The sequence below is a fragment of the Lissotriton vulgaris genome, chromosome 11 (assembly GCF_964263255.1).
Source record: "Lissotriton vulgaris chromosome 11, aLisVul1.2, whole genome shotgun sequence".
Taxonomy (NCBI): Eukaryota; Metazoa; Chordata; class Amphibia; order Caudata; family Salamandridae; genus Lissotriton; species Lissotriton vulgaris.
The window spans coordinates 133,116,760-133,139,569 of record NC_141699.1 but is presented as its reverse complement, the minus strand read 5'-3'; the positions used below and the strand labels follow the sequence as shown (position 1 = coordinate 133,139,569).

At 47.2% G+C, this 22,810-nt stretch overlaps 1 protein-coding gene across 1 annotated transcript in view; it reads left to right on the top strand.

Moving 5' to 3' along the window:
• The window catches only part of DNAH10 (dynein axonemal heavy chain 10), a 1,963,751-nt gene that overhangs the window by 982,209 nt on the left and 958,732 nt on the right, over positions 1 to 22,810 (top strand). The window contains exon 37 of the mRNA XM_086942901.1: positions 8,288 to 8,479. Coding sequence (XP_086799027.1) covers positions 8,288 to 8,479 — 192 coding nt within the window. The remainder of the gene's footprint in view (positions 1 to 8,287; positions 8,480 to 22,810) is intronic.

Genomic DNA, 22,810 nt, shown 5'->3' with positions numbered 1-22,810 from the left:
GTTATTTGGTGCAGGGAGAAGTCCATAGACCCTTTGAGGGCCCATTTATCTGATGTTCTCCAGTTTGCCCTTTCTCTGGCACAGCAGGGGCTTGCTGTTGCCACAGTGAAGGGTTATCTGTCAGCGCTGTCGGCGTTTATTTGTTTGCCTGACCAGCCTTCTCTGTTTAAGTCTCCTATAGTTTTGAGGTTTTTGAAGGGCCTCGTTAATAAGTTCCCTCCTGTCCCTTTTATTGTGCCTCAGTGGGATTTGAATCTAGTTCTGACATTTTTGATGGGTGCTCCTTTTGAGCCTCTTCATAAATGTACCATGAGGCTCCTAACTTTCAAAACTGTTTTCCTCGTTGCGATAACTTCGGCAAGGAGGGTAAGTGAGCTTCAAGCTCTTAGTTCCAAGCCCCCATTCCTGTCCATTCATGCTGATCGAATGGTTCTAAGGACCAGGGCTGCTTTTCTGCCGAAGGTGGTGTCTTCTTTCCACCTTGGTCAATCCATTACCCTCCCTTCCTTTTATCCTCCCCCTCACCCTTCCAAAGAGGAGGAGAGGTTGCACCGTCTGGACCCCAAGAGGGCGGTGTCTTTTTATTTGGACAGAACTAGAGACTGTCGCATGGACGACCAGCTCTTTATTGGCTTTGCTGGCTGCAAGAAGGGAAGAGCGGTCCATAAGAGGACTTTGCCGAGGTGGATCGTCCTCTGCATTAAGATCTGCTACTCTTTGGCCGGTAAGGAGCCTCCAGAGGGCATAAGAGCTCATTCAACTAGGGCTAAGTCTTCGACCTCTGCATTGGCTAGAGGTGTGCCTGTAGAGGATATTTGTAGGGCCGCAACTTGGTCTTCCCTCCACACTTTCGCGAAGCACTACTGCTTGGATACCGAAGTGAGGAGGGATGGTCATTTTGCGCGCTCTGTTCTTCAGGATTTCCTGGTCTAGAAGAGTGGACACCCTCCTCCGGGAGTGGGGACTGCTGTGGGACTCTATTCACAAGGTGAGGAATCCACACGGCAGATGTATCTATCAGAAGAACAAGTTACTTACCTTCGGTAACGCTTTTTCTGGTAGATACAATATCTGCCTGTGGATTCCTCACTGACCCACCCGCCTCCCCGTTGTCCACTCTTCTTTGCCAGAGTATCTCTGATGGGTTGTTTTATTGTATAATGTTTTATTGCATTTACATCACACTGTGTGTGTTACCTTGATTTCTATACTGTGTATATTGTGTACATTACTACTGTCATCGGTCCGTCCGTGTGCCCCGAAGGCACGGAAAAAAGGGCGGAACTGATGTCATCACGCCGGCGTGGGCCTATTGTAGGCGTCGGTGACGTCAGCGGAGTCGCGAGCGGAGCCGTGTCTCTGTGACGTCCGCGTCCACGCGAAGCTACAAAAAGAATTTCCGAATGTTGCTGACACAAGGGGGATATTCACAAGGTGAGGAATCCACAGGCAGATATTGTATCTACCAGAAAAAGCGTTACCGAAGGTAAGTAACTTGTTCTTCTCGCCCTCTTTGCGGCCATCCTACTACTATTTCTACTTCTAGAAAAGGCTACTCTCTCTATGGTAACAACTATGTCCAACAGAATACGCCTCTACGCCAAGCTACATCAATACTGTAAAAAAACGGAAAAACTTTTCGGCTACCTGCCTCTATTATCGGAGCTAGCTACAACATAACATTTATCTACAATTATGCAATATGCGTACAACCATTGTTTTATTACAAAACTTTCCCATTCGACTGGCAAATGGATCTATACCTTGCCAACCTCTCAACAATCGCTCCCAATATCCAACAGGTAATGGAGTATCTTGAAACCCATGAACGTAATTGTTCTGGCAGTGGAGCAATGGCTAATGCAATGCAAAAAGGAATCGCAGCGGAATGGATTTCTGCGCAGCCGCGAAAGATCTCCTGCAATGTGCAACCTTTCACAACATCGCAGATTGCCTGACCATTCAAATTACCACTCCAACATTCGAAGAACATTACTGTCCCTTCGAGGATATGAATTGGATCGCTTAGCTTTTCTCACACGATGGCAACAATAGCCTCTTCGAACATTACGCATCTCAAGCCGCTGAAGAACTTCTGGACTGGAATCTCCAAGACTTGTAAGAAACTCACGTTATTCTTGAATGGATTTTTTCCATCTTTTTTTACTTTTTCCTTCAAATTTTTTATAACTCACTTCAATCCTACTACTTTGATATAATAACTTTCTAAGTATACTCAGACATTTGAACACTATCTTCATTATTGCCTCCTACGTCTCCACTCTAACCAGGAATCTGTGATGTACGGCCTAGGCAAATACGCTATTTACTTACTAAATTAACCAAAACCCAACACCCATTTAGAAAACACGTCTATTCTTTGTGAACATGCTTCTCTGCCTGCCTGTTATTCACAAAGCCCTTTCACACAATTTTACTTAAAGTCAGCCTCTGCTCAGAACCTCATGTTGAAAATGTAAAAAGACGATTTTGTTTAATAAGTCGTTGGCACAGTGTGGTAATCGTAAACTACCTTTATTTTCATTATACAATTTATTTATTCATGTCTAATAGCTATGTGTAGGACACATAGAACTATAATTTTCAATGCACTGATGCAGGAGCTTCAATTTAACTACAGCAGAAGCGGTTGGAGTTTGTCTCAGCTCGATGCCTTAGCTCTCTACACAAGAATGTTTTTTTGAAACAGCTGAAGACAATAATGTGCGGTTTGACTACAAAGGAACCAAATGTGCTTCTCAGAAGCGCAATGTTTGTATTCATCCTCAAAGTTCCAATGTGGTAGAACTAGTACCAATACTGACCATCACCACATTGAATCTACCGTATAACAGATTGCTAACTATTGTACTGTTCATAATTTTCCGTTACAAAAAAGCACTGCCAAGGTACCTAACAAGTTTGATGATTACATTTTGCAATTTCTTTTTTATTTATTTCTTTTTTATTTTTTTATTTTTGAAAACCTTTATTTTTGCAGATGGTTGCGTACAAATACGGGCCTACAACCCAGAGGCCGGCCACAGAACAAACTGGAGAGCACCAACATCAATAAAAAGTATGGAGTGGTTACGCAATACTACACAATGCTGCGAGTCCGTAATGCTAGCTGAGTGGAACCACTCGGCACAGGATCAGAGAAGGTTGATTTTTATATTTAGAGAATAAAGGATCGGTTGTATAATAAGCGTCTTGGTGCACATGGCGGGGAACAGAACCAACAACATTATAATAGGGAATCCATAGATCTGTCATCTGAAAAGTCCAAAGCGTACTAGCCATAGATGCCCTAGCAATTTCTCTTCGGTAGTGCCCACCCGCAACCCCATGTGCCCAAAGACAATCTGAACATCACTCTCGTAACAGTCAAACCATCAGAGAGACGGATACATTTGCTATCACTATACAGCCCAACCCGGAAAATAAAAGAAAACAAAAATACTAGAAAAAAGAAAAAGGGGGACTCCACGTCACTGTACCCGCCCCACGGCGCTAATGGCAATCAACAATCCAGACAACAAGCATTCTTAGGGGCGGGGCGGCTAAATCAGGATAAGCAGAACCCGAAAGTACCATAATAGGTAGGAATACCCAATCATCCCCCCCCCCCAGTCACTCACCCCGCGGGAATCACGCACAGTCATGGAGACCCAAGAAAAGGACACAAAAGGGCCATAGAAACAAGTAACTATCTAATAGACCCCATTCCACCCGCCCCACCCTGTACCCCTGCAGAAGGCTATGGCCTACCCCTCCCAGCAGCGTGCCTGTCGCCCTAAACATGAACCCGAAATATAGAATGAGATAATATAGGGAAAGGGAAAGAAAACAGATAACAAGGGAAAAAGGAAAGCCAGGGGAGAGGATACCATGTAACAGGGCGCACGGCCCCCGCCCATACAAACAATTAGTGCAGCCCAAAACGAAACTGGCAAGTTTTTAGGTAGCAATACATATTAAGGATTCAACTAAGTATCACAATTTAAGGCAGTCCAGAACTCCGTGCACCAAACAGCAGTCCTCCGGATTAAGAACCGGGCTCACCCCAGTCCTTTCCTAGCTATCGCAACAATGTATGTCGAAGTAGCGGGCATAAAACAAAAGCGGTGAGAAAAGGCTGTGGAACAGCTGCTGAACGGCCGATGGAAGCAACCCACGGGATCTCCTCCGCCGATGGTAATGCAAAAGCTGTTTACGGCAGTCATGTACACCAGTGTCAATGAGCACCAGCAAATCTTCCCGCATGCGAACCAAGACATCGCTACCCCCACCAAAATGCGGGAGACAAACAGCAACCACGTGGGGCCCATCCGCGTCTCTGAGGGACGGCCCGGGAGCAATGGCGGTCAACACATTGTCTTGCACACAAGAATCTCGGGCCAAGGTCACTTGCCAAGTCTTCAGCGCTCGTAGGACGTCGCTATTCGTGGGTTCGCGCTCCCCAGTGCAGGCCCCAGCACAGTACAGAGGCACAGCATCGACATCCCGGGGCGTTCCACAGCATACGGCATCAGCCGCCATTTTGCGAGTACAGCGCCGTCCCTTCGGAACCAACTCCTGGGGTGGGCCCACAGACAGGGCCCCCGCGTGATCTCCCTCAAGCACCCAAACAGCACCCTCGATGCAGAAACGAGAACCACCAAAAGAGGGGGGACCCACCGGCGCCACCGCTTCGCTGGAGCCGCTCTCCACCACCGAGCGATGAGGTTCGGAATGGCCGGGCAAGGCAACAAAGGGGTGAGCCACCAACACGGCGTCCCCCACACCCAACTTGCCGCACCTCACCTCTGGAACACCGGATGGTAGTCCCAGGCGCGTTCAGTTGCCTCCGGCCTTTTCGCACAACGGCACCTACCGGCCGGCCTCCATCCTCCACCCGAGGCCGCCACCGACACCGTCTTGCCGGCCACTCGCTGAAGGCAAGGCCCCGGTCTCCGCCCCACGGAGGCCGCACTTCCTGGGAGGACGCCGCTGCGGACCCACTGAACGCCGGATCCACCAGGGCGGGTGGTAAGTATCAGCAGACCTTCATCTATAAAATGTTATCGTTTTTGGGCAGGATGGGCGGCAGGATAGATGAGTTTGGGCAGGGAGGCCGGCGGAGCCGAGCTACCGTGCGGCCATCACGATGTCGAGCTTATTTCTTTCTTTTCTTGAAGGATACATGTGGTAATCGTATCCCACCTTTATTTTCCTTATAAAATGTTGTCATTCAAGTGTAATAGCTATTGTTTATTTCACATACAACTGTAACATGTAATATGCAATTCACTGAGACAGGAGCTTACGTTTGGAGACAGCAAAAGTGGTTCAACTTTGCATCAGCTGGATGCCCTAGCTCTTGCACTAGTGGGTCCAATTATGGCACTTAAATAAAGACACTCTCTATATAATTTTCAAACTCCATCCCTTTATTACACACATCCACTTTATTAGACACACCTCACACAGACACAGCTAAATGCTGATTGACAAACACCCGAATGGTATACATTGATTTTTGGGTGTGACTGGTTGTTGCAAATAGAAGACTGTGGAGCTATCCTTTTTTAAATTTATTTTGTGTCACTGGTCTACCCCCTTGGTTTAGATTAAGCCAAACCCCTTGTTCATATAAAACCATTAATCATCAAGCTTTTTTCTAAACTGCTTTAATTTCCAAGGCTGTCACATAAAACTTTGCACCAGCGAAGAACCACCAGGATCATGTAATGTGGCCCTTTTTTGCCTTTCCCCTACCACAGACAGTACACTGTGTCCATATTAACCTCTGACCTTTCTAAAGATTTGCTTTCAAGTGTCAAGTCAATGATTATGCTCATTACATTTGATACCATGGCTGACCATCATCATAGATTTATCCCACTGTGGTGTTTACCGCTTGTTCTTTACAGTTTGTATTCCCTTTGTATATGTTAACATATGTTTCATCATTTGTCATTTTCCTCCATTGTGCACTTGTGTAGATGCTTCAACTTCTCTTTGCTGCACATACAGAATTTTGGTCGGCCAACTCTGGACTAACCTTATTCAGACTCTGTTACTTTTGAGTAGAGGGTGTCATGGGGAGCAGCACTACCTCACCTTTCCAGTAAGGTGTCATGTGGTAGGACAGCATTGCCTTTGCTGTATGTTTTCTCCTGATAGATACATCTGCCGTGTGGATAAAAACTCCGGGTCTTCAGGAGCTGTCCTATATCTCCTAGCTACTGCCCTAGACACAGCAGGAGCCGATACAGGTTTTTTCCAAATCTCCAAAATTGGATCCTTTAAGGCATCATTAAAGGGCAACAATGGTTCAGACACTGAAGAAGGTGAATGAGCAGATTAGATTTAAATTCTGCAGTCGATAGAGCAATGTTCAACAAGCCCGCAGCCTTCTTTATCACTACATGATAAGGAGTCACATCCCTTGAGGGTTCATCAGAAACCGAAGCAAGGTCTTAATCAGGTGACAGTTCCAGGCCACTAGCAACAGAAAGGTCCTCAAAAGGATCCTCAGAATCCTGTAGTTCGCCTTCCTCCAGATTTTCCTCACAATATCTTTCCTCCTCCATCAACCTCTGGGCCTCACGCCTTGATCTTTGCTTCACATTCGAAGCCGACGGATCCGCAATCGACTCCGACGGAGCCGGTGCCGGCGTCGAACCCGACGTCGGACGAAGAAGAGACCCACGACGTCGATCAGGGTTCGGCTTCAAGGTGATGGGACTGGCGTCGACGGAATCGGAGATGCCGACCTCGGCGTCGAAGGCTTCGTAGTTGAAGGCCTTGCCGGATTCGGATAATGCCAATGCGGCGTCGGAGCCGGCATAAAGGGCATAAAGGGCGCAGGTGCATAGGATTGAGGAACACCCAGACCATATGCCATCGGACCCATGGGACCAGAAGGAGCCCCAGAGGGATACATAGCCCTTGAATAAATTCCGAACATCGCATTCAGAAAATGCAAAGGATCCTGACCTGGACCTGGGAAGGCTGGATACGAACCCCCAGGCGGATCTCGAGGGCGCGGAGCCGAAGCGGCGTCGACCTCCTCTTCAGGCTGGTGCACCGGAGTCGACAGACCTTCTAGCAACGGAGCCTCTCCTTCTCCAACCACCTCCTCCTCACCTTCATCCCCCCGACCTGAAGGATGGGATGGGTCCGGAGATGGAACAGCTTTCTGCTTCGGCGAACTCGGTGAATTCGCATGCGACGCCTCAGCCTCGGCATCCTGTTCCTCCGAAGCCGAAGAAACCACCACATTCTCGACCAGCTTCACCTGCGACTTCGGCTTGGAACCCGACTCCTTTATCGATGTCGGGATTCATGGGTTCTCTTCTTATGCTTCTTCCTCGAAGACCTTGAAGCATGGGCTGAGGACGAATCCGATCGCGACCTCGAGCGAGACCTTGACTTCGAACGTCGACTCCGCGATCTTGATTTCTTCTTTTCTTTTCCTTCTTTAAACTTGACAACCAGAAGTTTTGCTTCTCTTGCCCGGAGGGCCTTTGGTGTCATCTTCCTGCAGGATTGGCAGTCCTCGACGTCGTGGTCAGAGCTCAGACACCACAAACAGCATTCATGCGGATCTGTAATGGACATCACCTTATTACATTCTCCGCAGGCCTTAAACCCGGTCTTCTTCAAAGACATGTCGAAAGAAAGTGAAGACAAAGAGACTAGAAACAAATAGCAAGTAACAAAATTACAGCCAAGGTTACAGATGATCCCAGAAAACCGTTAGCGTCGACGACGCGGAAAAAAGGGAACTGATGTCATCACGCCGGCGTGGGCCTATTATAGGCGTCGGTGACGTCAGCAGAGTCACGAGCGATGCCGTGCCTCTATGACGTCCGGGTCCACGTCGGCGCGAAGCTACAAAAGAATTTCCGAATGTTGCTGACGCAGGGGGATATTCACAAGGTGAGGAATCCACAGGCAGATATTGTATCTACCAGAAAAAGCGTTACCGAAGGTAAGTAACTTGTTCTTTGTTGCCTCTTGCTCTTCTCCATAGTCTTGTCTCCATGTCTACCTACTTTGAAGTTCATCATATATTGTAAGCCAATGATCCCTCTCTTTATTTGGTAACCTTGAGACAGCACCACACACAGATTGGCCTGCAGAAATTGTGTACCCTAAATGCAAGATATGGCACTTTAGCTGTGGTTATTACTTTAGAGGTACATTTAGAAAGCCATATATACCTGTTTTGTACCTAAAAGTGTTGTTTTTCTGTTGTTTTTTTTCAGAAGGTATTTCTTTTACTTTTTTTGTCTAGGATGTGGTACTGATGCGGGCTCTCAGAGACATGAATCTTCCAAAGTTTGTATTTGAGGATGTCCCTCTGTTCCTGGGCTTGATTTCAGATTTATTTCCAGGACTGGACTGCCCCCGGGTTCGCTACCCTAACTTTAATGATGCTGTGGAAGGGGCTTTAGAGGATAATGGATACATTCTCTTACCAATTCAGGTAAGAGGGTGTGATATGAACCCCGTTCTCTTTGATTATGAACACTTCTCATATGGACATTATTGCCATTGCTTGAAATGTACTATTGGAAAATGCCTATAGAATCTAACTGTAGTGGTTCTTCTTAGAAGTTAATAAACCACATGCAATTCATGTTGCACAAGGGAGCCAGCAGAGGCTCACCGTCCTCTTTTCCTCCCCCCCGCACTAGTAGACAAACATATGGAAATATTTAAAGCACCAAGATTACCAGTACTAATTGATATATACACAGCTGTATCTACAGATTGCATGGCCTACATTTTAGAGACCAGTACTGCGCTTGATATACTGAGAGTCTACAATCAGTCTGCTCAAATAAAGAGGACCTCATTCTACATTTCTGATGTTCAGAACACAACCTGGAGGTTGAGATGCAGAGGGTCCATGAGAAATCAGTATGGAAATAAGCCTTTTCTGCCTATGCGCCAAACCTTAGGTGTGAATTGTCTCTTTGCCACACACTATACAATTCTCTAGAATGATCTGTAAACCCACCATTTTACACTATAACTGAAGCACCTCACTGACTCACCCTTGCTTGCAACTACCAACTTCCCCCCTTATTAGTTAGCAATCTGCACAACCCCATCTCTCAAACATGTTTATTGCAAATGAGGTCCTCCTGATAATTTGTGTAACTGTCCTCAGCTGCACTGTGTGACATTGCCCCTTCGCTTGGCATGTACCTCCTCATTACACTTCATTGACCCTCAACACATCATCCTTGACCCAGGCATGTGCTACATATATAACTAATAAAATGAATAAACAGTTAATAAAAACAGTCTACATTTTTATAGTGCGTCCAATGCCTCTGTCATTGTGATATATTCTGCCTTATTATAAATAAACACATGCACAACCTTGCCTATTGTGCTTAGTAGGACAAGGTGCTTTTTTGAACACACAGCTGCTGATCAGCTTAAATCTTTTAGTTTAAAGCCAAGCACAGAATCTTTAATCAGATGTATTTTAAAACGGTATTTCTAGATTTATACACATATGCAAGTGGTAACTTAGTATCTGAGATACTCTAAATAGTTGCCCAGTGTTTCTAGTTTAATCCTGTATATCAACATTCACTTCTCCCATTGGATGTGAGCCTCTGGTTGCTCATGTGAAAGTCTGAGAATGCTTACTACAGTGGCATTTATTATGAATGTGTGGTTGCTCATTCCAAACAGAGCTTGCAGACTAACTGAAAGGATCCAAAATGCAGTCCCTCGCTGACTGGTAACCACTGAATGGCCAGTTTTTGTTACATATTGACTGTTTTGTGGCATCAAAAAAGGAGTTAATAATCTGTATTTTCAGTTTCCTGTAGTTCAGTAAACTAGACTGGTAGGAGAAAGTGTAAAGCTTTACGCTAGTCTATTTGTAAAATATCTCTAAAACATGTGGCAGTCACGCTATTACACAGGGTGGGCCCAGATATTCAACATCCACATTTCAGTAAAACTTTGTGATTACTCAAAGGGGTGTGTAAGTAGGTATACTAGTTCAAGTATCATACACCACAAGATAAGCGACCTCTTGACCCTTTTAATTTTTTTAAAACATTTTCATGTATTGCCGATATATAAAGTAGCATAACATCCTAATTCACACAGTTATAGGAAGTACAACACACTTTTCTTCAGTTATCTCAGACAGATTGCCACCACATCTCAGGATTATGTACTAAATTCAGGTATGTAGCTGAACTATTCACTTTTGATGTCAAATTAATACTGAAATTGACTGCAGCAAAGGTACAATTGATAGAGCGCGCAGGTCACCCGACTAACCAAATGCACACTTGGGCCCATAAAACTTTATTTATAATTTCATAGTCGGGCAACCTTACACTCAACTACCAGCAATTCAGTTTCAGTCTATTCACGACCAATGTACCTGATTTACCAATCCTTGTCACAGGTACCTAAGATCACATTGGATCAAGGAACTGGCTGTGGAGAAATAGGCAACACATCCAATATAACTTTAATAAATGAATTTGACTTTATAATAACCACAAACTCGGGAAGTTTTGAATACCTTTCTCTAATCATCATCATTATCATATGTCATGAGCAAAAGATTTACACAGATCAAGCTGTCTATAACTAGAATTAGAAAAATTGTATAGCAATGAATGAGAGTAAGAATCATTTAGAAATCGAAATTATAGAGAAGGGAAAATAAGGAACACGCTATTTAGACTGATAGACTTTCACAACTCCACTAAAGGCGGGTAAAGAAAGGGAACATGCTAATCAAAGGAAACTTTTGAAATTCAATAACGGTTCAGGGAAATGAAACGTAGGGAATTTTGATATATCCAGATATACTATCATCTATAGGGAGGGTAAGAATGGAACAACTAAATATATGGAAAGACGATTTTGCATTTGACTAAGGGTAGGTAGAAAATTGGAACATGCTAATAGACACGATGCATGAAAATCCCATTTATAGAACAATATAGAGAAAAGAAAGTATTGAAGTATGCTTTATTCAAAGATTAGGAAGGATTTTTTAGATAGACACACACCCACACGCTTATATTTACCTAAGATAGATTGAAGACTAACCCTGGCCACGGGTCATTTGGAAAAGGCGGGAAAGGACCCTCAAGGACTTAGGTTGCCAGTAGGCGAGCAGGTACAGCTCATGGACAGTCAGGACAGGATAACCCCAGGATTTTGGATCAGGACCAGGTTCATGAAGGGTACGACCAACACCTGCAGCTTCGGTTGCAACGCCTGCTCTACTCTCTCTCTGCAAGGAATCTGCCAATAACCCCGATTGGGTTCTCGAATCTCCCAGCAAAGTGCTTCGCCAGCACTTAATGTTTCCCAAAAACCCGATTGGGTTCTGGGGAAAATTCGGACAGAGTGCACCGCAGCTCTCTGTATCAGTAACCTATAGAGTTCGTTGGGTCAGTGACAGATCAGCTATTCGGACAAGTCGGACAATTACTCTAGCTAAACCTAGGCTAGTTATACTGTTTTCGGGTCTGTGTACCACCCACCAATGTTGCAAGTGTAAGGATCCCCAATTTCTGATTGGGCAAAGGAGGAGATTGTCATCACACCACCTAAATTTTTGACTTTCTCAGACTTAATATTCAAACTTGGTACCCACCCCCTAGTTTCTAGCTTCCCATGACATATGATTTACAGTGAACAATAGAGCATGCATCGGTAAATACAATTGTAGCAAAATTAGGTACAAGTCAGCTTCGTCTTGCTGGGTTACAGGTCGGTTCTCATGAACATCTTGGCTTTGGCTGCCAGCTGGCTGAGTTCCACTGCAGCATGGGTTTCTTTCCCCCATCACGTGACAAGTTCCACACAGGCACTTCAAGATGGAGTAGCAAGTGCCTCTCAGGCCCCAAAGAATGTGATACATGAAAAGTAAGCGAAAACAATTTAGAAATACAAAAAAAACGATTACACTGTATACCGTGAATGGCTACGCTATACCCCTTACTTTATAATACCTATAGCATTAGGATAAGTGCAGAACAAACAGCTTTGCTAAAGCAGCGATGCAAGCTCGGAGCATATGAGAAAAAAAAGCGTCCATCTTTAGCAGTACTGCGCATGAGCAAACACTTTCCCACCAGAGCTGCGAGTACGTCACATCACGTGGTTATGACCGACGCATGCGCAATCCAAATTCCCGCAAAGCAGCGGTCATTTTAGTGGCAAGCATATTATTATTGTTAATAAACACATAGGCAAGCTTCGCTGGGACACCCCGTGTACTGTAAAATGTGCAATATTAGTAAGACAAACAGATTGATTACAAAGTTAAGATTATTTGAGGTTCTTGATACAAGCAAGTCGCTTAATGTGCGAATACTTGCTCCATCACAATTGCCTAAACATCTGTCAAACATATCAATGTTCCAAACACCCCCCACCTCAATGCTTGCCTTGGTCTATGAGAGTACTATTAGCATAGGTATACCATAACCAAGTGTTGTGGTCGGTTGTCGATACGCTAAAGCATGGGGAGAATCGATAGGGAGGCAGCACAAGGGAGTGTCCACTGCGTTGGAAGCCGGGATAGTCAGACCTGTTAGTGGCATGCGGTGAGGTAGGATAGATGTGGACTCTTGACACTATTCATTTAGACATCTACCAGACACAATTGTCAATCAACAAGGTCTTCCGTTTTCTATAGCCCTATGAAAAGAAACTTAAAGTTACAAAAAAGTAAGAACAAAAAATATTTAAAGGATCTTAGCTTAAATTGAGCTTAAAACTTTGGTGGGTGTATACATTGGTGTTGAAGACAAGCAAACCATGTATTGAATGGCCATTAGGCGCAACAACAAAAATCACCTTGTAATTGTGCTGGGCTTCTTTTGGAAGCAAATGTTGCAAATAAGTTGTGGTCAAACAGGTAGACTCCAGCTGTATAAAAACACACTTTTGGGAAATGTAGTTAGGCCCTTGGTTGGTAGGAGAACATGCATGAGATATGCATGGTCTTTCTGGATGTTCATCTCAGCTCCTACTAGTATTTTTTTTTTTTTTTTTAAACATTTATTCAAAAACAGTGCACACAGCTATTCAGCCTGACATCCCAGAAGCGAGGCAGCATTTCGAATCAGGGAACCAAAAGTGCAAGAATTGGTACAGCAGAACGATTGAGGTTGATTTTAAGTTTTATAAGAGAAACATAGAAAAGCTAAAGAAAAAGAAAAGGAGCGCCAAACCTGGCACAAAGACAGAGGCAATGGAATGTGAGAAACAGTGAGGCGTTGTGAGGGGGTGGGGAGGGCATAATGAGCACAGGTAAGACCAACGGAACGGAGTACTAGGAGTGGGAAGGGAGGAAAACACAGGATAACATTGTAAAGTGTTACAGTTGGTGTCTCAAGCTACGGTGACAGGTGTTCCTCCAGCGGGGCGGGTTCTGGGGTACGCAGATGTCCCCTCTGTATGCATTCCAAGCCCCCCACAGTTTCTGCCACTTTTTAGGTTTACCCCTGGCAACATACACGGTCTTTTCCCGAAACATACACCAATCCATATTGGCCTTCCATTGTACAACCTTCGGAGCTGCCATAGCCCCCCACTTCTGCGCGATGTCCCGTTTAGCTACCATGTTACCAAGGGTCACCCATTGGGTCCAGGCCACGTTGTGATCTGTCGGACCCCAGATGTTAAGGAGGCATCTCCTGGCTTCCGCGTGCACCGCTACCCCAGTCACCTCACTCATGATCGAGTGCACGCGTCGCCAGTAGGAGGCTATTGCAGGACATTCACACAGGATGTGCATGAAAGTGGCAAGGGCGCCACAGCCACGCCTACAAAGTCCATCGATGGAGTAGCCCATGTGCACGAGTCTGGGGCCAGTAACATAAACTCTGTGCAAGATTTTGAGCTGCACCAGTCGGAGACGGGAAGAGATAGCAACCTCCTTAGGGGAGGATACCGCACTCTGCCAATCTTCATCGTCAATTTCTAACCCATCCCGTGTCCACTGGTCCCTCACACCCAGGAGGAGGTCGGTACGGACATTGATGAGTTTTTTATAAGACAGTGAAATGGCACTGTCCGGCATATGGCCGTCCAGCACCCTATCTTCCAAAGGGGAGCTGTCAGGAATCGCCCCCTCCTCCGGTTTAGAGGACAGCAATGCGTGCCTTAACTGGGCATACCGGAAGAATTCCGCCTCACCCAGCTGGAATTCTGCTTGTAACTGGGCAAAAGTCTTAACCTCGCCACGCAGCAACATATCTTCCACCCTGGAAATGCCTATCAAATCCCATTTATCAAAGCCCTTGATATGCCACAGTTTGCCAAGGATGTCCGAGTCGTACAATGGGGTCAACTTAGTCAGTCTATCCTTCCATCCCTGAGCCTTGGTGATTGCCCTCCAAATATGGACCGCGGTTTTCGTTGGACCAGACATCTGCCTGTCGAGAGACCTCAAGTAGAGCGCCCTGTAGTAGTTCCCGACGCCCAGAAGCCACCGATCCATGGCGTATCCTGGGTTGTTCTCCGGACCGTACAGACCGTGGTTGATAGCCGCTAACTGGGAGGCCCAGTAATACCTTCGCACATCAGGTAGCGCTATCCCCCCATCATACCACGGTAGCGTGAGCTTCGTGATAGCGATGCGGGGTGGCCGTCCCAGAGTAGGGCGCGTTGCAGGCTCTCGATCTCGCCAAAGTATCGAGCTGGGACCGGATCCTGGGTGTTTTGCAGGGCGTAGAGGAACCTGGGCAAGGACATCATTTTAAACAACGCCGCGCGCCCAAGCAGGGAGAGCGGGAGTTTGCGCCATCCCTCCACGTCACGCCGGAGGCGGAGAAGAGGGGGAAGCAAATTGTGCTCCTAGCGCGCTTTTGAATTAGTGGAGATATAAATCCCCAGATACTTGAAGCCCTGGCTCGCCACCTGTATGCCGCAACCCCTTGGAAGGCGCGGCGTTCCCCCTTTCAGGACGTATAAGTGCGACTTGGTCCAGTTGATGACTAGGCCAGAGTACCGACCAAAAAGTCGCAGCACGTCACAGGCCACAATAAGGGATTTGCAGGGGGAGGTGAGGTACAGGAGAATATCGTCTGCGTATATAGAGACTCTGTCCTCGAAGTCAGGGGCCCATCTGATACCATGCAGGTCGGGATGGGTCCTCAACAGGGCTGCAAGAGGTTCAAGCGCGAGTGCGAACAGGAGGGGCGAAAAAGGACAGCCCTGCCTGGTGCTCCTCTGAAGAGCAAAAGTCGCTGAGACTCGGCCATTAACAGCCACGTTAGCCAGCGGTTCGGCATATAAGAGTTTGACCCACCCCACAAATTCCGGGCCAAAACCGAGCTTCGCCAACACTGCCCACAGGTAACTCCACTCGAGGGAGTCGAAAGCCATCGTGGCATCCAATGACGCCAGGACAGCCGGCTCCTCAAGCGTATGGGCCCTAGCCAGGGCACCGTGAAGTCGACGCAAGTTAAGAGCAGTGTTGCGGTGTGGAATAAAGCCCAACTGGTCCGGGTGCACTAAGTCGCCGATGGCGCCAATCAAACGGTTGGCGAGCATTTTGGCAAGAATCTTAGGCTCCGCGTTCAAAAGAGAGATAGGACGATACGATCGGCACAAGTCTCTCGGCTTCCCTACCTTGTGGATGACCACAATGGTGGCCAACCTCTGGTCAGGGGGAAGTAGGCTCTTCTCCCGCGCCTCCAGGAACATATTGCGCAAATGTGGGGAAACCACATCCGGTTTAATCTTATACAGTTCTACCGGAATGCCGTTGGGACCCGGCGCCTTGCCAGACCTCAATAAGCGGATTGCGAGTGCAACCTCATCCACGGATATGTCCCTGTCCAGATCGTCCCGATCCGCATCCGATAAGCACGGGAGATCGATGTCAGAAAGGAAAGCAACCGAATCGGCCTCAGACCGGTCCGAGACAGAGGCATAAACGCCCCGAAAGTAATCTGAGAAGGACTCAGCAATGGCGCTCGGGTCAGTGACTAACACACCATCCTCTCCCCGTATCTCAGGGACGACGCGGCTGGCCCTTTCTTTCTTATCAAGCCAGGCCAGCAACTTCCCGGCCTTGTCACCAACGTCATAAATCCGACCCTGCTGTTCCCTACCCAGGACGAGGGCAGCGTCAGTAGCAAGGTCACGGTACTCCGATTGTTTAAGGGAGAGACTATGCAACAGGGCAGGCTCGGGACCCGCCTCTAATCGGGAGTCCAACTCCATGATCTCCGCCTCGACACGCACCATGTCGGCATCTCTGATTCTACGGGCCTCCGCTATAAGAGTAAAGGCCTCGCCCCACAAGACAGTTTTAAAAGCCTCCCACAGAGTGGCAGCCGATGTAACCGACCCCACGTTCTCCGTGAAATAAAGGTCGATAGCCTTAGCCAGGAGACCACGGGTCTTGGGGTTCCGAAAGTACCATGGATTGACCACCACAGGTCGCTCCGACATGACGATATTAAAGTCAAACGAAACCCACAGCGGGGAATGGTCTGAAATGCCCCTCGCCAAAAAACGGGCCTCGGAGATGGCCTGTGCGTGAGCCGCCAGGGTAAGGACGTAGTCGATCCTGGAAAGGCTACCGTGAGTGCCAGAATGAAATGAATATTGGGTCTGGGTGGGATGCAGGAGTCTCCAACAATCGACCAACCCCAGGGTCTCAAGAAAGGTGGGCAACCACAGTTGAGTGTTACGGAGTTCTCTAGGCGGATGTCTATCCAAGCATCCGGAGCAAACCGAGTTAAAATCACCCCCCACAATCAACAACCCTGCGGGCAGATTCAAATTGGCGCTACCAAGGTCTTGGAAGGTGTTATTCTGCACACCCGGAGGAACATAAACCGAAACCAATGACAGGGCACGCCCCTCCCAGCGCCCCGCAACAGCGGCGTACCGCCCCCTCTCGTCAACCATAGTGGAGTCAATCTCAGGGCTATTTAGCCACGCCCTTCCCATAAGCGCGCAGCGGTTGCGCGCAGGGGGCGCCTTCGAGCGCGCCTAAGAAGCGCCGAAGAAAAGCCCGTCTGCGCCCGTCCGCGACAGGACGGGGCGAGGGGCGATGGACCCTGGTTTTCCCTCACAAACCGTCACCAGTAAGGTTTCCCAATCCCTCTATTACACATCCCTAACCTTACGCAATCTTAGACCCTCCACATGTTGTAATACAGTCATACCTTGGCATCGCATTGAGGCTGCCTACTCCTGCCCTCAATGTCGACGCCTATCTAACAACAACGTGTCCCCCCCAGACCCTCATACCTCTGTCAAGGGTTTGAAAAGTTTTCTACTAAATGTACGTTCCCTACCTAAACACCAGCATCAGGTCTGGGACTTAATACACTCTATCCAACCAGACATATGTTTCCTTGTGGAAACCTGGCTAAAACCCCACACTATCACAGCCATTGCAATGGGGATACCCTCTGGGTATAAGATTAAACACCTAGATAGGGACATTAAAACCGGAGGCGGTTTAGCAATTATATATAGAGACCATATACAATGCACTATTATTGAACAACACTCAAACGCACAACTAGAAACTATGCTTTTTAAAATTCACTTAACTAATTCTTTCACCTGGAAAGGGGCCCTGGTTTATCGACCCCCGGGAGCAGATCCTAATTTTGCGCTCACTCTTCAAGAAATTTTAGCCCCACATATAAAATCTAAAGAAGATTTTTTGCTTCTAGGTGGTTTTAATATACACGTTGATCAGCCAATGTTGACCGAATCCACGGCTCTAATCACAGATTTATTGAATCTGGGCTTGGAATTAAAAAATCATGGACCAACTCACATAGGAGGACACATGCTTGACCTTATTTTCTCTAATTCTACCAAAATTAACTGTTCCCTGGCTACAAGCATATCGTGGACTGACCACTCTATGTTGGAATTCACACTGCCAACCCCTGCGAAACCCATAAAAAATGCCCCTTCCCCCCCCTCTTGGAGACGTCAATGGCACAAAGTTAATGCCAATACGGCTCAAGAGGCATGGACAGATCCGATTTTTTTGGAATCTGATACAGCAGACACTGCCTTAGCCAAGCTGACTGAATCTATCAAAAAAACCATCGACACCATTGCTCCTCTAAAGAGACATAAACAACATCAAGTGTCAAAACAAGAAAAATGGTATACAAAAGAATTGAGAGCAGAGAAACAAAAATGTAGACGTATTGAGAAAGCCTGGAGGAAAACAAAAACTGAAAACAATCGACTGATCTTCCTAAAGGCCCAATCAGAATACTACAAAAATATAAAGTCAGCGAGAAAAATACAACTGACACAACAAATAGCAGAAGCAGGCAACAGCCCTAAAGAACTCTTTAATATCCTGCAAAACTTTATAAAACCTACGGCTTGTGAAAGTTCAGATGACTTCTCACAGGTTCTGTGCGACAAAGTCTCGCTGTTTTTCGAGGATAAAATCAACATCATCTATGAGAAAATATTGGCCGCCAACAATTCCAGCAAAAATCAAACTAAAATCTGCCCCACTACAACCCCCGTTTCTGACAATAAACCTTCTTTGACGTCTTTCCCCTCCATCACTCATACAGAACTCCTTACTCTCTGTAACCACATAAAAACAGGATCCCCCAATGACCTTGGACCAGCTAAAATGGTTGGTCCTTTGATCCCTTTATTAGGTCCCCATATACTCGAAACGGTAAACATCTCCCTTAGAACAGGCCAGGTTCCAGCAGATTGGAAAAAGGCAGTGGTGAACCCGATAAGAAAGAAGGCATCATCTCCCTGGACAGACCTATCCAACCTTCGTCCCATCTCTCTCCTACCTTACCTAGGCAAGATCACGGAGAAGCACGTGAACACCTATATCTCTCAACATCTTGAAGCGACGGAAGGCCTGGACCATTCTCAATCTGGGTTCAGGCCGAACCACAGCACAGAATCAGCACTTCAAACAGTGACCAATAACATCAAAATGGCACTGGATGATGGTTGCTCTATGATTCTGGTGCTGTTGGACCTCTCCGCCGCTTTTGATACGGTGTCTCACAAGGTGCTTCTCCATCGCCTTAAGGAGGTGGGAATAGAGGGAGAGGCTTTGGCATGGTTGGAGAGTTTCCTGTCCGGGCGTTCCCAAGAGGTTAGGCTAGGCTCCCACAAATCCACCCACAGGGAGCTCAATAAGGGGTGCCGCAGGGCTCCTGTCTGAGCCCCACACTTTTCAACATATATGTGGCCCCCCTTGCCAGCCCAGCAAGATCTTTCGGGTTCACCCCTGTATCGTACGCTGACGACACCCAACTTCTTTTTCCCTTTAAAACTCTTACACCTGCAATAAAAAAATCTTTTGCAGATGGCATGAGAGCCATTGCAGACTGGATGTCATCAAACTGTCTGCAGTGCAATGTCGGGAAAACCGAAGTTATGTTGTTCGGTCAAGCGACGACACACTGGTCATCAGACTGGTGGCCTCTGGAGCTAGGTCCTGTTCCCACCCCCAAAAGTAAGGTCAAGAACTTGGGAGTATTATTTGACCAACAACTCACTTTCAAGGACCACGTCAATCAAGTAGCCGGCACCTGTTTTCGGGCGATAGGGATGCTAAGACGTGTTTTTCCCTATCTCCCGGATCACCACAGAAAAACCCTGGTGCAGGCTCTTGTTATCAGTAGGGTCGACTATTGCAATGGATTGCTCCACGGAGCCAATGAGGAGCAAATCAAGAAATTGCAGGTCATTCAAAATACTGCCGCAAGGATCGTCATGAATGCACCACCCAGGACACCATCCTGTCCCCTACTGTCTCAGCTTCACTGGCTTCCTGTGAAGAAGTGAGTTCAGTTCAAGATTCTGTGTATTATACACAAGAGCCGAATGGGGATGGGCCCCAAGTATTTCATAGACATTTTTCAGCCCTACATCCCAGGACGCTCTTTGCGTTCTAGCAACCAGCAATTACTCAAAATACCCAGAATTAAGAAAACCAGAAAAGGTGGCCGTGCACTGGCCCACACCGGACCCACCTTATGGAACTCACTGCCGCCCGAACTGAGGTCAATCACCAACCACATGGTGTTTAGAAAAAACTTAAAAACCTATTTGTTCCCCAGCTACTAATTGTCACTCTATCTCTGGACACATTTTTTACTCTCAATCCCATCTGCAGTCATAGCGCGGAGATACCGCTTCGGGGGTCTAGTCTGGCGCTCTATAAGCATATAAAATAAAATAAAATAAATAAATAAAAGGAAGGGACGTACGCACCATAACACCCGCCCCCGGGACCCCGAAGAGAACCCCGAATGAGCCACCATTTTAAAACCCTTCCGATTGAGCGCTCTACACGTGTTCCCAAGTAAATGCGTCTCCTGCAAGAGAAAAATATCCGGCACATGTCTTTTAATCAACTGCAATACCACCCCTCTTTTAATACGATCACCCAAGCCATTGACATTCCAACAAAGAACTTGCAATTTCCTACCCCCATCATCATGTCCCAAGTCCCACCCAACCCCCAAAAGCCTCAACGTCAAGTGAAACAGAGCAGAGCTTACGACCCATTGCCTAAGAGATAGAAGAAGAAAACAAAGAGAACACACATAACCATTCCCAACACCACCCCCCACCCTGCACCCCTGCAGAAGACTAAAAAGCCCCCCCAACCAGCAGTGTGCCTGTCGCCCCATGAACTAACTACAAAAAAGACCCTAGAGGAGTAAGGAACCCCCGCAGTCCCCCCCCTGCCACCCTCCATGTAAAAATAGGATAAGCAAAAGTGCAAAAGCTTTAGCATTATCAGTCACAGTCGACGGGCACACCAACCGCTAAAGACAGCGCGACAAGCACTATTCTTGAAGATCAGGGCCACCAGAGGCGCCTTCGGAGTGTTCCTCGTGTTCTTCTCGGCGGTGTGGCAAAGTGTCCAGCCAGTCACTCACAGACTCAGGCATGTCAAAGAACAGGGCTCGGCCATCACGCTCAACTCGCAGTTTAGCGGGGAACAGCATAGAGTACTTGAGCCCCAAGTCCCTGAGGCGCCGTTTAACCCCCGCAAAGCTTTGTCGCTGTCTCTGAACGGCCCTGGTGAAGTCCGGGTAGAAGTTCACATCAGCATTCTGGAACTTAAGAGGCCCATGTCGCCTCGAAGCCTGAAGAATCACGTCCCGATCCCTGAAATTGAATAGTCGGGCGATGATGGGTCTCGGCGCGACACCCGTCTTCGGAGGGCCGCCAGGTATTCTGTGGGCCCGTTCCACTGAGAAAAAGTGGCTGAGTCCGGCTGGTGCGAGATGGGTCTTCACCAAGTCCTCCACAAAGAGATCGACAGCCGCTTCCTCCGCACCCTCCGGTATTCCAATAATGCGCACGTTCTGCCGCCTGGCACGTCCTTCAAAGTCCTCCAGCCGTCTTGAGAACTGGTCATTAACCGACCTCAGGGTGCGGACCTCCGCTTGCAGGTCCGAGACATCAGTCGTGAGGGCGGAGGTCTTGATGTCGAGGGATTTCACTCGATCGTTAGTTTTGCCCAAGTTTGCCCTGATCAGGTTGAGGTCGATGGCCAGGGTGTCCACCTTGTGTGCCAGGACCTCGTGCTGCTTATGCATCTCAGTCCTGATGCTTGCAATGGCCCCCATGATGTCCCTTAATGTGGGCTCCGACCCTTCGGGCGAGCCCGTGCGTACGGAGTCCTTAGATTGAGCCACTACAGAAGGCGAGGTCCTTTGTTGGGCATATCGGTCAATCTTATTTGTCTGGGGTTGGATTGTCTTCCTGCTACCCCGGTTCGCCGTCCTGTCGGGGTCACCCCTGCCGGCCATGATGGGTTCGGAGAGAACAAAGGGCGACACAACGAGGACACAGTAGGCACTTGTGTAGGCACGAGGTGTAGCTTCCACGAGGGCCAAGTCAGCAATAGGCAACTCCGCAGCTATGTACACTCCGCCAGCAGAAACTGGAGATGCTCGCTTCGCATATCAGTCATGCTTCGCGTCGTCTCGATCACCAGCCGCCCACGGAACAATGGCGCATCCCTGGCACAAAGTTCAACACGACATAACTTTGCCTAGAAATGTCAGATTTGGAAGCTGAAAGCGGTACCCGCGTCCGTGACCATTCGCCAATTGGAATCCACAGTTGTGGAACAGGATTTCCTCCAGGATATTTGCGGAGGGTCGGAGGGTCCGCGGAGCTCCGAGCTTACGCGGCCATCTTGCTTGCCCGCGAAGCTCCTCCCCCACAGCGCCTACTAGTATGCCTCAGTCTCTTTTTCAAAGCATATGAGAAAAACGCTTCGATTAGGTACTTGGGAATGACCCTTGTTACCAGTTAATACATTATCTGTGTTAAATTAACTAATGGTTTAAATACATCATCTGCATTTCTAGCAGTGATTGTTATAAAGGCTAATGCTCAAAGTACAGTCAATTTTCAGGGTCTAGAATGTTCACATTCTGATTATTTTCATTATTAAGTCAGGCTGTTGAAAGTTCAGAGCAAGTACACCACTTTTCTAAATTTGTAGTGTATTCTTAATTCAGGAATGCAGAGCCTGTGTTAGCACAGGAACTTTATGTTATATCCTTAAGTATTTGCAGCATTAACTTCAACATTTACTGATTATAAAAAACGGTATGTTGGTCATGATTTCCACAGCAGATTTATTATACTTCGCATCATTCATGTTAACTTATTTATGACACTTATCTTTTATCTCCTTCGTATAATTTTCCCACATTGGACTGCCCCAGCAAAGCAATGTTTTTACATGGCTTGACCCGAGACATTCCATCCTCCACCACTAAGGCACATGCAAAAAAGC